The 12,066-nt window shown below is 37.7% G+C and overlaps 2 protein-coding genes across 3 annotated transcripts; one reads left to right on the top strand and one right to left on the bottom strand.

Moving 5' to 3' along the window:
- Positions 1–4,541: 4,541 nt before the first annotated feature.
- ccl20b (chemokine (C-C motif) ligand 20b) lies at positions 4,542–7,227 on the top strand. Its single transcript, XM_044019501.1, has 4 exons — positions 4,542–4,688; positions 5,445–5,544; positions 6,915–6,989; positions 7,110–7,227. The coding sequence occupies exons 1-4, from the start codon at positions 4,592–4,594 to the stop codon at positions 7,159–7,161; spliced, it is 324 nt and encodes a 107-aa protein (XP_043875436.1). The 5' UTR covers positions 4,542–4,591; the 3' UTR covers positions 7,162–7,227.
- Positions 7,228–7,719: 492 nt separating this feature from the next.
- On the bottom strand, positions 7,720–11,864 carry tlr22 (toll-like receptor 22). 2 transcript variants are annotated; one of them, XM_044019316.1, is made up of 4 exons: positions 11,701–11,863; positions 9,029–11,595; positions 8,254–8,371; positions 7,720–8,177 (listed from the first exon to the last, which is right to left on the bottom strand). In XM_044019316.1, exons 2-4 carry the CDS (start codon positions 11,544–11,546, stop codon positions 7,925–7,927), a joined length of 2,889 nt encoding a protein of 962 aa, XP_043875251.1. In that variant the 5' UTR covers positions 11,547–11,595; positions 11,701–11,863; the 3' UTR covers positions 7,720–7,924. The 2 variants fall into 2 exon arrangements, with proteins under 2 accessions (XP_043875251.1, XP_043875325.1); XM_044019390.1 differs by having other exon boundaries at positions 8,069–8,155; positions 11,701–11,864.
- Positions 11,865–12,066: the final 202 nt, after the last annotated feature.

Here is a 12,066-nt window from a genome sequence, read left to right as displayed (position 1 = left end):
ATTCTCTTCCAGGAATATAAATCTCAGAGGGACGGCCCGCGGTACTTTTACGGATACACGTGTAAAGTATTTGGTTACCTTTTTTAAAAAAAACAACAAATAAAAACCCAGACGCTTCCTGCAGCTATTATTATTATTCTGTGGGGGTGGTTAAATTTCAATTTTTGAATTCCCAGTGAGCGATTTAAACTAACGTTGTCTGAAGTTTGGTTGTTATGTAATCTTATTTGCAGATTAATCATTTTCTACACTTCCTGCTGGACATAAATTGGGCCTGACCTTGATTCTGTTTCAGATTTGATAACAGCCTCAGCACCTGGTGGGATTTACTCAGTAATTATTTATTTATTTATTTTCTTGTAAACTTTCTCATAAACAGGATATGATGGAATTTACACACATATTTAGTGCTGGTCTATTTGCTAATGTACGGTGGAGTATTAGTGCCAAACTGAAGATCTTTTTTTTTTTTTAAATTCAAGAATAAAGTCATAATGTGAAAAAAGTCTAAATTTTAGGAGTATAAAGTCATAATATTAAAAGTCATAATTTACGAAAAAAAAGTAAAACATTTTTACGAGGATAAAGTCGTAATATTAAAAAGTCATAATTTTTCGAGAAAGTTGTTAATATTATGACAATAAATCATAATATAATGCTATTAGAAATGTTCAGGTGATTTTACACAAAAAATGTTTTACACATTTGATTTTAAGTAAAAACAATAAATCTAAGTAAATCCATAGAAAAAAGTGAAGTTTATTTTTTTTACAGTTCATTTAAAAACATCAGGGGTTGAAGCTAAAGTGATTTTGCAGAATTGGACCCAAAAAAAAAACAATTATCTAAACCATCAGCCTTACATCACAGGCGTGAATGAGGTTAAAAACAAGGTTGAAATCTATTTTTATCTCACAGCCTTGAGGAGCTAAAAATAGCCCCAGAAAAAAGTGGGACTGTCCAATGTGTGTAAAGGTTTTTCCTTTTTTTTTTACAATGTCAAGCTGTTTCCTCGTCGAAGAGGCAACAGTCAAGACGCAATGGTCAGGGAGGAGATAGCGTCATTGTGTGTGTGTGGGTGTGAAACATGATAAACACGCGTGTGAAAAGCAGCTTTGTCCATTAACGAGTCAGTTTTTAAACTAATCTTGTTTTAAAGCTTTACTTCAGTTACAGTGACGTCATAACAGGCGAGGAAGTTTACACAGTGGGTGTGATGTTACTCATGTGTCACATTACAAAGGTGCGTTTAATTTAAGTTACCTTAAACTAGCCGACCAAATATTTGACATTTTGGCAGAAATTGAAGATAATACAGTCACAGTTTCTGATGATGCAACATTTAAACTAACCCTGACTCATGTCACAATAAATTATGATGAGAAGTAGCTTGAGTTACAGATGTGAGGTCACATCACACATGTACATTATAGTTTTAGTTTTAGTTAGTTTTTTTTTTTATTAATCCCCTTAGGGAAAGTATTCCTCTGCATTTTGACCCATCCTAGAATTAGGAGCAGTGGGCTGCCACACTGAGTGGCGCCCGGGGAGCATTGGGGGTTGGGTACCTTGCTCAGGGGTACCTTATTCTTTCTTATTAAAGAAAAAACAGGCTCCATTTACCCTTAAAATATCACTTAATGTTCTCATTGTAACATTTGGTCAAAGGCTATGACATTAATGATATATACTGTAATTCACCCTGTAAAACAACTAAAAAGTGATTCATTCGCACCAAATAATTGACATTTTGTCAGGAATTGAAGATAATACTGCAAAAAATGCCTTTTAAAAATATGTTTTTTAAAAAACAAGAAAATATAACCAATTTTAGGTGGAAAAATCCAGCAAAATGATCTGCCAGTGCAGTAAGAAAATGGCACTAGAAAAAAACCTTGAAATACCTTGAAACAAGTCAAATTATCTTAAGTATCTTCAGCCTTAATAAGTAAATACTGTAAGTCCAAAAAATGGTGCGATTAGATAAATACACTATGAAATTCAAGTCAATTACACTAGTAAATATTTTCATTTTTTAGTTTGTAGTTTCTGATGCAACATTTAAACAAATCCTGACTTATGTCAGGTTGGTTTCTACAATTAAGTATGATATGAGTTGTAGTTACACATGTGGGGTCACATTACACAACTCACAGGCTCCATTTACCCTTGTTATAGTTATTTTCAAATGGTTCAAATCTAATCCAGGAAGCCAATGTACACATAAAAAAATACTGTAAAAATATACTACTGTATGTGAATCTTAAAACTGAAACCACACATTTGGACTGTTGACATTAAAGGCCCAAATTATTTAAATTTGGCAAGAATTGAAGAATTCTTCTTTATTTTTTTTATTTTTTTATATATATAAAATCGTTTTAAAAATATATATTTTTAATGTTTTACCACTGAGCCACCAATAAATCTACTTGTCCCTGAGCAGGACACTTAAAGGTAAATGCACACCTGAGTTAAAAGGACATCATCTCGTCACTATCAGGTTCATCAGGTATTGCACAAGTATGTGACACAAGTATGTGTCACATACTTGTCATACCAGTCTACACATGTGCGGTCACATTACCTACTGTATACATGATATATATAAAGAAGTCATGATTAAATCATGCCAATACTTTATTACATTTAATCTTATTATAACATGTATATATGAACTCACACATGACACGCATGCGTGTGTTTTTAAAACTGGATTACAGATTACTGTAGGTAAATTCAAACTCCATTACAATCTGCAGTTGCATCACCAACAAGGAAACGATTATGCTGCATACCTCATTATGTTCACTCACCTGGGCGTTTGTGAGCTGCTCTTATTTCACCTTCTGTATTTCACATGTTTTCTGAAATTTGGATCAGAGTTTTGACACATTTTTCATGGTTTCATACAATATTTATTGACCAGTGTTCAAGATTTCATGTCTCGGTACTGAATTTCTTACTTTATTACCATTTTCAGAGTTTGAGCCATCCAGTTGTTGACAAATTACTAAAAAAAACGGTTGTAACTGATGAATGACAGCATGAAAAAACGAGGTGCGGCTTCTTTTATGACGTAATCTGACCGACTGCCTCTTGGTCAAGGTCAGTCGGCCAGTCGGCAAACCCCAAAGGCATTTACGTCCACAATAGAAAGTATGACAAAGCTATTGCAGCAAACCTAATGTCAGACATGTGTGGACATGAATGAGGCGTTTGAATGTGTGTGTCCTCATATTTGATCTCAAAATAAAAATCGCCGCCGGTGAGGAAACCGAGAGACTTTTCCACTAAACAAAGGCACTAATTTATATTTCCTCTTTATTGCTGAGGTGTCTTTATCTGGAGTATGTGCCACTAATCTCTTCTCATATCTCACTTTCGATTGTGTAGGAGGGTTTTAAGTGGCAATCCAGCACACTTTTCACCACAAACGCACTAAATCACAGTCAGTCACTTTTTTAATGAAATACTGGCCGTTATTGAATAACTTGTCGAGAGTAAGTGGGGGTGTCGTCCTCTGACTCAAATAGTAATTTTCACTCAGATTAATCGTAAAAAATTGGAAGTGGGAGGGGCTAACAAAAATGGAAAAGAAGAAGCTTTTATTAAGTTTTTAAAAATGTTTCACGTACACATGTTTTACACAAATTGTTTGAATTGAAATCACTAACTTAAGCAATCATCTCCAATCCAATGCAGTTAAAAAAAATAACCCTTACCTTTGCTCACCATGTTTCCACAAAGAACTATTTTTTTTCTGGCATGTCTCACCACTAGATGTCACTAATTCTTAGGCACTGGACAGAAATGTTAAAAATGTGTTCAAAAATTCAACAATCTCATCATTGAGTGTCACTAAATCTTACATAGTGGACCTTTAAATGAGAGTTTTATTTTTTTAATTACACACTTTTAATGTTATGGCCCGGAGTAAAAGCCTTGATATTAGAGAATAAACATGTAATGTAGGTAGTGTAGGACAGAGCGCTACCGAAAGTCCTTCATCTCCACTGCTGTTCGGATATTTAACTCCTCGTAAATGTCCACTCACTTTCCTACTTACCCCTGATACTACTCTATATTAGAGTGTAATTTTATTATTTTTTACTTTTTATTTTTTTTGGTAATTTTCTTACTATTTTTATTTTTATTTTTATTTTTATTCTCATTTTCTTAACTGAGCTGTTGTGAATCTGTGTTTTCCCCCTGGGGGAGGAATAAAGTCATTCATTTCAATAATAAATGGTTATTTCTGAGAGGATTTTTCCCATTATATAAATATAATGCAGAGAAATACTTTCCCTTAGGGGATTAATTAAGTATATAAAAGAAACAAATGGTAGAATCAAGGTGTGGCTTGACGTCACGTCTCCAATTCTCAATATGCAAAACTCAGATTTGCCTGATACAGGTAAATCTGGCTTGGTGCCAGTCTCACACACACACACACACACACACACACACACACACAGGTGTATACAACCCTGCAGAATGACGGGGGAAATCCCAGGCGAGTCCTACTTAAGAGCGCCACTCACCGCTGTGTCTGTCACACTCTCAACTCTTCACTCCACAACGAGTCAACATGACAAGCAGCAGCAGCAACAGCAACATGCGTGTCATGGCAGCCCTGTGCACCATCGTCATCCTCAGCACCTTCATCCGCAGCACACAGTCCACAGGTGAGTGGTTCCCAAAGACTGGGTTGGGGACACCCCCAGATTTTTTTTTTGGGTTCCCCACACAAATTTGGAAATTTTTTTGCTCTTGTCTCGGGGACGGTACCATACAAGAGCTGAGATTATTTTTACTTTTTCCCCAAATTTTGTTCTTGTCTAGCGACGGTACGATACCACGCCTGAGCGATTTTGAATCAATATCTAATTGCGCTTATTCTTGACTTTTTGACAAAACCTAATTGTTCAGCCCTATACGATGCCACTTTTTCGTGTCCAATATCACATATCAGATACCAATATCAGTCCGATACAGACTACTAATGGATTTTGTTTTATGTCCAATATCTGATCCAGTGATTCTCCCAAACAAATTTGGGAGAATTTTCCCCATATTTTGCGATTATTTCTGATAATCACATTTTCCTGTGTGATATCACAAACTTGAGTATTAACTAATACCAATATCAGTCTGATATTGAGCTGTTAACTATGTTTACATAGTGAATATAACATATATAGGATGTTTGGATAGTATCAGATAAAAATTTTTGTACATCAGGATATCTATCTAACTTTTGTCATGATTTATATCTTTAAAATGTGGGTGCTCAGATAGAAAATCTGGCAAAACACTGCGTTAATTTGCAGATAAGGTTTCTATCCGCAGGTTTTAAGACTTGTGATTTGTAGTTTTCATGCCAGAAAATTTGAATTTTATCATCAAAAAATTCATTTGTCTTTTTACTTATCTTTCCTCAGCTTGCTGCTTGATGTACACCAAGCGCCACTTGTCGTGCAGACGGTTGCTGGATTACACCGTCCAGACCATAAACACTTCGTGCGACATCAACGCCATCATGTAAGTAAAGAGTCGGAAATTCACACAGAGCCACAGGGAACAAGAGGGGAAATGGGTTGAATGGTGAATTAAACCGAGCAGGTGTTTTGATTTGATTTGATTTGAAAATCTTTAATGTCCCCGAAGGGCAATTTGGTTTACAGCAAAAGTTCAACACAGTAGAGCTCACATAGCACACACATGACACAATAAATACATATAAATACACATAGTCATCACAGATAACAGTACTGTACATCCTTCCCAACAGGTTCGCCTACAGCGTATTAAGGAATCTAACGGCAGACGGGACAAAGGATTTTAAATATCTGTTTGATTTGGCCTGACAAGGGAATGTGTACCTCCTCTTAGATGGGAGGAGTCGTAACTCTGCATGAAGAGGGTGAAGAGGGTTTGCCAGAATGGCCCTTGCCCTCTGAATGGCTCTGACCTGATAAACATTATCAAGGTCATTCATTGATATTTAGTCAGCAAAAAGATCAATTTAGCGCTGAGCTTGGAAATGATAGGAACAATGATTGTCAATGAGTGTCAGAATCTAAATTAATAGAAATATGACAACCATTAAAAAATGTTCTCATGTAAGACTCTAACTGGTTAATGACTTATTAAACCTACTGTAGTTGTTGACTTATCAGTTAATAATTGCAAAGTGTATCCCGAGGGAAGTTAATTAAAAACAGGCGATTGCATGACTCATCAACTGTGACCGTGTAACATGCAACACCAGCTAAATTAACGTATGGAGCTTCTTTTTTCTTTTTTTTTACAGTATATGATTAGGTTTGGTTTATGAAAGAAAATAGAAAAGAAAAGGAGATAAAAACAAATTATATGTAAAGACTGAGATCAGTGTCTTTTTCACCAGAGAGGAGACAGTTGGAAGAATAGTTTCCAATTTTAGAGACTTAAATGTTAGTGTTAATATCTGTTTGTACTGTTCAAATTTTAAATTGAACACAAAATGTTTTGTTTTTCTTCATTTTAAATTGTCAAAACACTATTTTAACATGCGGTAAATTGTAAATAACTGCCAGATATTGAAAGTTATTCTGGAAAAATGGGCAAAAGCACTTACTCACAGGACATTCTCTGGCAGTTATTATCCAAGCAAAAAACTCCAGGTGTTAAAGGGTTAAATCATTCAGAGCAGATTTTTTCTTTTCCCTCCGACCACAAACATTACATAATTGACTGTGAATGAATGAAGTTATTATCCAGGTGAAAGTATGTGTGTGTATGTGAACTATGCAGCACATGTCCTTATCTGTGTTTTCCCTGTGGTTAAAGAGTGTGTGTGTGTGTGTGTAAATATGTGCCGCAGTGAAACATTACCTCATGTGAAACTTTCCCGCTTTTATTCCCCACAGCTTCCACCGTCCAGGGAGGTTTGTGTGTGCTGACCCTTCAAAGAGCTGGACTCAGAGAGCAATGAAGTGTGTGGAGTGAGTACAAACATTTTCCATTTCATTGTATTATTGTAATAGTAACTATTCTGTTACTTTTCATTTTGTCCTCAACAACCTCCTGAAATGTTTAATTTATTTTGTTTTTTTTCTGTTCAGTGACATGAAGAGGAGAATAGCTCAGATCACCAAGGAGAAAATACTACAATAAACTCAGCTGAATATATAACTTTATTCTACTCATTCCAGCACCAAAAAAATAAAAGCCTAGATATTATATAATACTGTATGTGTATGATTTTTGTGTTACTTACGCATTTTAGTGTTCTGTTTTATAAACAGGGAAGTGTAGTGGCTATAGCTGCGATGCATTGTTTTCATTGTGTTTTTTTTTTTACATTTTATTGTAACTTACATATGAATTTATTAAAAAACAACAACAGATGTTCACTAACACGATTGTATGTGCATGTTTGTTTCTTACCACGAATGCAACCCTTTAACACGTGCCATTTAACAGAAATGACACAACATGAGATTGATATAGAAGTAAGTGAATAAACTTTTATTGGAAAATGGGAAAAATGTAAATGTTAAAATCCATGGAAATGGAAAAACTAAATATGCAGCAATAAAAGACTTAAAGACAGAAAATGGAACTTTTCTATTTTCCTAATTTTTCTTTTTCTTTTTTTTTTTACAATTTTTTGTGATTTTCTTTTCACAAATTATTAATAATTAATTAATTTATACAAAATTATTGGTAAAAATCTAAATTTAATTTTAACGAATACATCTCCACCTGTTACTGGTTAAAATGACATGGATTCATTGACGTAACATCAGAAAAGTCAAAAAACAAAGTGCATCAAGAATGTAAAACAACACCATCTTATCCAAAAAAAAACAGTCCAAACAATTCAAACCGGTGTCCAGTGAAGGTTTGAGCTTGTAAAAACCTAGAGGACAGTATTTCATATTAATGAATGTCTGTCCCCCATATTGTTGAGGAGATTGTCTTCTCCATCGTCGCCCTCCTTGGTCCTCAGAGCCTGTCTCAGTTTCTCCCAGAAGAGCTCGGTGTGCTCCTCTGCTCGAGGCCAGCTCAGATAGGTCTGCTTCTTCAGCAGCTTCCTCATGCGGTAGTAAGGAGACAGCTGAGAGGTGGGGACATCCTCCAGGAAGACCAGGATCAGCACGTCCTTCTGCTCGTCATACAGACGGAAGCTATGGACGGATGAGAGGTCACTAAAGAATACACGTGGACATGATTTGAAAAGCTCTGAGATGACGCTCTCTTTACCTGGCCACCTGGATCTCCCTGGAGCACCACTCACTCTCCAGGTATCTGCGGCTGATCACACAGATGGTTTTCCTGCTTCTATAAATAGCGTCTGTGATGTTTTCAATGATAGGTTTACCTGAGGGAAAAAAAGATTAGCCAGGCTGTGGTTTGGTGCAAGGACAAACAGCGCCCTCTACTGTTGTGTTTCAAAAGTGACCAATATACGGTATAGAACTGTTCCTTAAAAATCACTATTCTACTCTAAGTACCACTACTTTGATAAGATTTTACCACTACTTGGATAAGTACAAGTAAAAGTATTGGTCTAAAAAGTATTCTCAAGTTAAAGTAAAAAAAGTAGCTTGTTTCAAATCTTACTAAGTTACTTTTTTAACAAGGTTCTTTCTTGTGTTGTGCAAAAAGGACAAGGGAACACAAATCTCACATGAATTGTTTTGCATAACGGCAAAACTTTTACAAAGTAATGTACAGTAAATACACTTTATCAGTCAAATGGATCAACGGTTTCAAATGTCACTCACTCAGGGACCTTAATTAACACCAATTCCCCTGTCCTCATCATTCATTCACCTGTCCTTAACGTTCACCTGTCCTCCTCATTAATCTGTCCACATGATTCACCTGTCCTCACCTGACCATTCATTCACTTGTCCTCATCATCATTCACCTGTCCTCACCTGTCCTCATCATTCATTCACCTGTCGTCATCGTGTTTCAGGTGTGAAAACGACCGTAGTGCAGTTGCAGGTGCAGGTGCAAAGCACTTTCTTACCTGGTTCAAAGTCTCGATGGTGCAGACACAATCTCCAGCCCTGTTCTCCCTCCAGTTTGGGCAGCAGCTCTTTGATGACCCAGGGTTCATCATGGGTGTTGTAGGAGATGAAGGCGTCATACTGACTCGGACCTTGTTTGTTCTTACGCTGTGAGTCAAAGAGCAAAGCCAAGAAGAGGTAGTAGGCGTAGACCAGGTGCCACCTCAGGAAATGGTAGGTGAAGGACACCACCATAATCAAGAGGATCGCACACGCGGTGAAGATAAAGAGGATGAATTCAATGTCCACCGAGCAGGACGAGACATTGAGGTCCAACAGTTTCATACCCTTAAGATGTGCAGGATAGCTGCACTCAAAGTTGTAGGCGTCAAAAACTTGTGTTTGGTTGTTGTCTTTGGCCCAGTGGAGGAACCAGGCGTTGTTACAGTCACAGGTGAAGCTGTTCCACTGAAAATCAGCATAAACTAAAGCAGGTACGGACTTTATTATCTCCTCACTGATGACTGAGTAGTTGTTCTGTCTTGCCTTCAAAAACTCAAGCTTGGTAAGGTTGGCGTGAATGAGAAAATCCAGAGACGGAAGACTCGTTCTCGAGATGTAAAGACTTTTAAGGTCCTGAATCGGTGAAAACAAATCTGGGTGGAGATGCTTGAGGTTGTTTGTGTCAATGTTGAGCTGCTGCAGCCGAGGCGTGTACGTGAACATGTCTTTGTGCAAGGACAAAAGTCTGATGTTCTTGATGTTGAAAACTAACAGGTTTCTCAAACCTTGGAGAAAGTTACACGGCAGGTGAGTTTTCAGCCTGCAGCGCTGAGATGGAAGAGCGAGCGTCTCCAAGCGGGACAGCTGAGAAAACGGTGCTTGAGTCAAAGCCGAGCTATTTTCATAGTTGATGTGATTGTGCCTCAAATTCAATCTCTTCAAATTGACAAGATCGTTGAAGCAACCTTTGTTTATTTCACTTCCTGTAATGTGATTGTTCTGCAAGAGCAAATCGGTAAGGTTGGTCAAACCGATGAAAGATCCGTTTTCAAGTGTGTCTATTTTGTTTCCGTGTAGTAACAAGTTCCGGAGGGACCGTAAGCCGCTAAATTCGCCACGTTTAAATGACGTGAGTTTGTTTCCATTCAAAAACAGCTGTCTGAGGTTTGGCAAGTGCTCTGTGAAGGCACCGTGTAACTTGGACATGTGGTTGTTCCCTAACTTCAAAACTTGCAGTCGTACTAAGTCCCTGAAAATGCATTTTGTTAGCACCGATACTGAGTTGCCATCAAGGTTGAGCCATTCAAGCGTTGTCTGATTGGCAAAGTCATCACATACTAGTTTGCTAATACGATTCGAGCTGAGATCCAACTTGACCAGGCTTGGCAGATTCCTTGTGGCGCCTGGTACAGATGAAAGCTTGTTGTGACCTAAACCCAAGATCTTTAGACTCCACAGAGATTTGAAGGCATCGTCACAAACACTGTGTATCTTATTCTCTGTCAAGTCTAACTCGGTGACGTTGTAGCACAGCTTGAACAATGTTGAAGTGACAGACTTGAGTTTGTTCCGGCGGAGCTGCAGCGAGGACATCGTCGGGACGGCGCATGAGAGGTGGATCCGCGCTGTGAGCTTATCTTTCATAGAATTCATCGACAGAGACGTGAGTGAGGCGTTTACAGTCTCGAGCAATGTTTTCACGTCGACAAAGGACATTTGAATCCCGCTGATATCAAGAGTGGAAACTCCGCGGAGGTAACTTCCGTTTTGCACGTTCCATATCAGTGGATTCTTTGAGGTAAAGCCACTGATATTAAACCAGGTGAGATTTGGAAAAATATCAGCAGTGATTTGTAAATCTGCCATCGGATTCCGGGACAAGTCGAGGGATTTGAGTTCCAGTGATTTGTTTGTCAGTTTCCACGAGTGAAAAGAGGTTAATCCATTGTCTTTAAGGAATAGTTTGTGTAGATGTGGCAGGTGATGTAACACGCAGCGGACTTTTCCGATGGGATGCAGTTTGTTGTCGGAAATGTCCAGGAATTTTAAGCTTTTTGTCGACCTGAAGGAGGTCCATGCCACAGCTTTGATGTGATTACTGACTATCCTGAGCTCTACAAGGTTGCTCAGACCGTCAAAAACATCCTCCCCGAGCTCAACAAGTTTATTATTACTCAGTATTAGCGTTTTGAGGGAAGTCAGTTTGACAAATGCACCCTTTTCTATCACTGAAATCTCATTGAAATTGAGGTCCAACTGTGTCAGAACGGGTAGATTAACAAAATCTGAGACTTGAATTTTTGGAATCCTGTTTGAAGACAAGTTGAAGCCTCTCACGGCTGGGGGAATGTCTCGAGGAACAGCCCTGAGTTTCATTTTGACACAAATGGCAACGTCACAACTCATCAGGCAAGTTTTTAATGCAAATCCTGTCACGGGAGAAAACAAACGACAGATACTGAGCAGGCAGTAAATCAAGATAAGACAAGATTTTCCTCTTCCTTTTGTTTCACTCTCTTTCACTGCAGGACCCATTTTGTTGTTCTTCCTTCACCCAGTTGTTGAATAGAGGAAGAAAAAAGTGCTGAAAATTCAACAAAACGGAAAGGCCATAAGGACAATGTACATCAATGATCTGGTTAAAGTCACTATTTATTTTTAAATTTCACATATACAAAAAGGTACTTACTGTGGCGCAAGGAAGAGAAAATCAAGCTCTGATGAATTTAAACTTTCAATCTTGTTTTATTGTTGTTCATAAAGACGGGAAACGACGTCTGTCCATCTGCAGTCCAGAGGACACGATGAGTGTCTTGCTGTTTCTGCTGCCTGTCGTGTCCTTTCTCTTTTAGGGGGAAGTTGTAGGGTGGGTGGTGTTGGTTTTCACTGTTTACGCTTTGTTGTTTTTGTTACAAGATTCGTCTTCTATTCTTCTTCTGTTTTCATACATCTGAATTGACTATGCATCTTTTTCTGTTATTTCTACTTATTTACATACATCAATACACTTTGTGGAGGAGAAACAAAGTAGGTCATTAAAATCCCTTCTGTTTCA

Source organism: Solea senegalensis, linkage group LG1 (assembly GCF_019176455.1).
Source record: "Solea senegalensis isolate Sse05_10M linkage group LG1, IFAPA_SoseM_1, whole genome shotgun sequence".
Lineage (NCBI taxonomy): Eukaryota > Metazoa > Chordata > Actinopteri > Pleuronectiformes > Soleidae > Solea > Solea senegalensis.
Note: the sequence above shows the minus strand (reverse complement) of the source record. Positions and strands in the feature narration are given on the sequence as shown.

Excerpts from the sequence above, each read along its gene's own strand:
- ccl20b (XM_044019501.1), top strand. The coding sequence starts at position 4,592 with ATGACAAGCAGCAGCAGCAACAGCAACATGCGTGTCATGGCAGCCCTG. Across the intron at positions 4,689-5,444 it reads CCGCAGCACACAGTCCACAG|CTTGCTGCTTGATGTACACC; the intron begins GTGAGTGGTTCC and ends ATCTTTCCTCAG. Across the intron at positions 6,990-7,109 it reads AGAGCAATGAAGTGTGTGGA|TGACATGAAGAGGAGAATAG; the intron begins GTGAGTACAAAC and ends TTTTCTGTTCAG.
- tlr22 (XM_044019316.1), bottom strand. The coding sequence starts at position 11,546 with ATGGGTCCTGCAGTGAAAGAGAGTGAAACAAAAGGAAGAGGAAAATCT. Across the intron at positions 8,372-9,028 it reads CCATCGAGACTTTGAACCAG|GTAAACCTATCATTGAAAAC; the intron begins GTAAGAAAGTGC and ends TTTTTCCCTCAG. Across the intron at positions 8,178-8,253 it reads AGGGAGATCCAGGTGGCCAG|CTTCCGTCTGTATGACGAGC; the intron begins GTAAAGAGAGCG and ends ATCCGTCCATAG.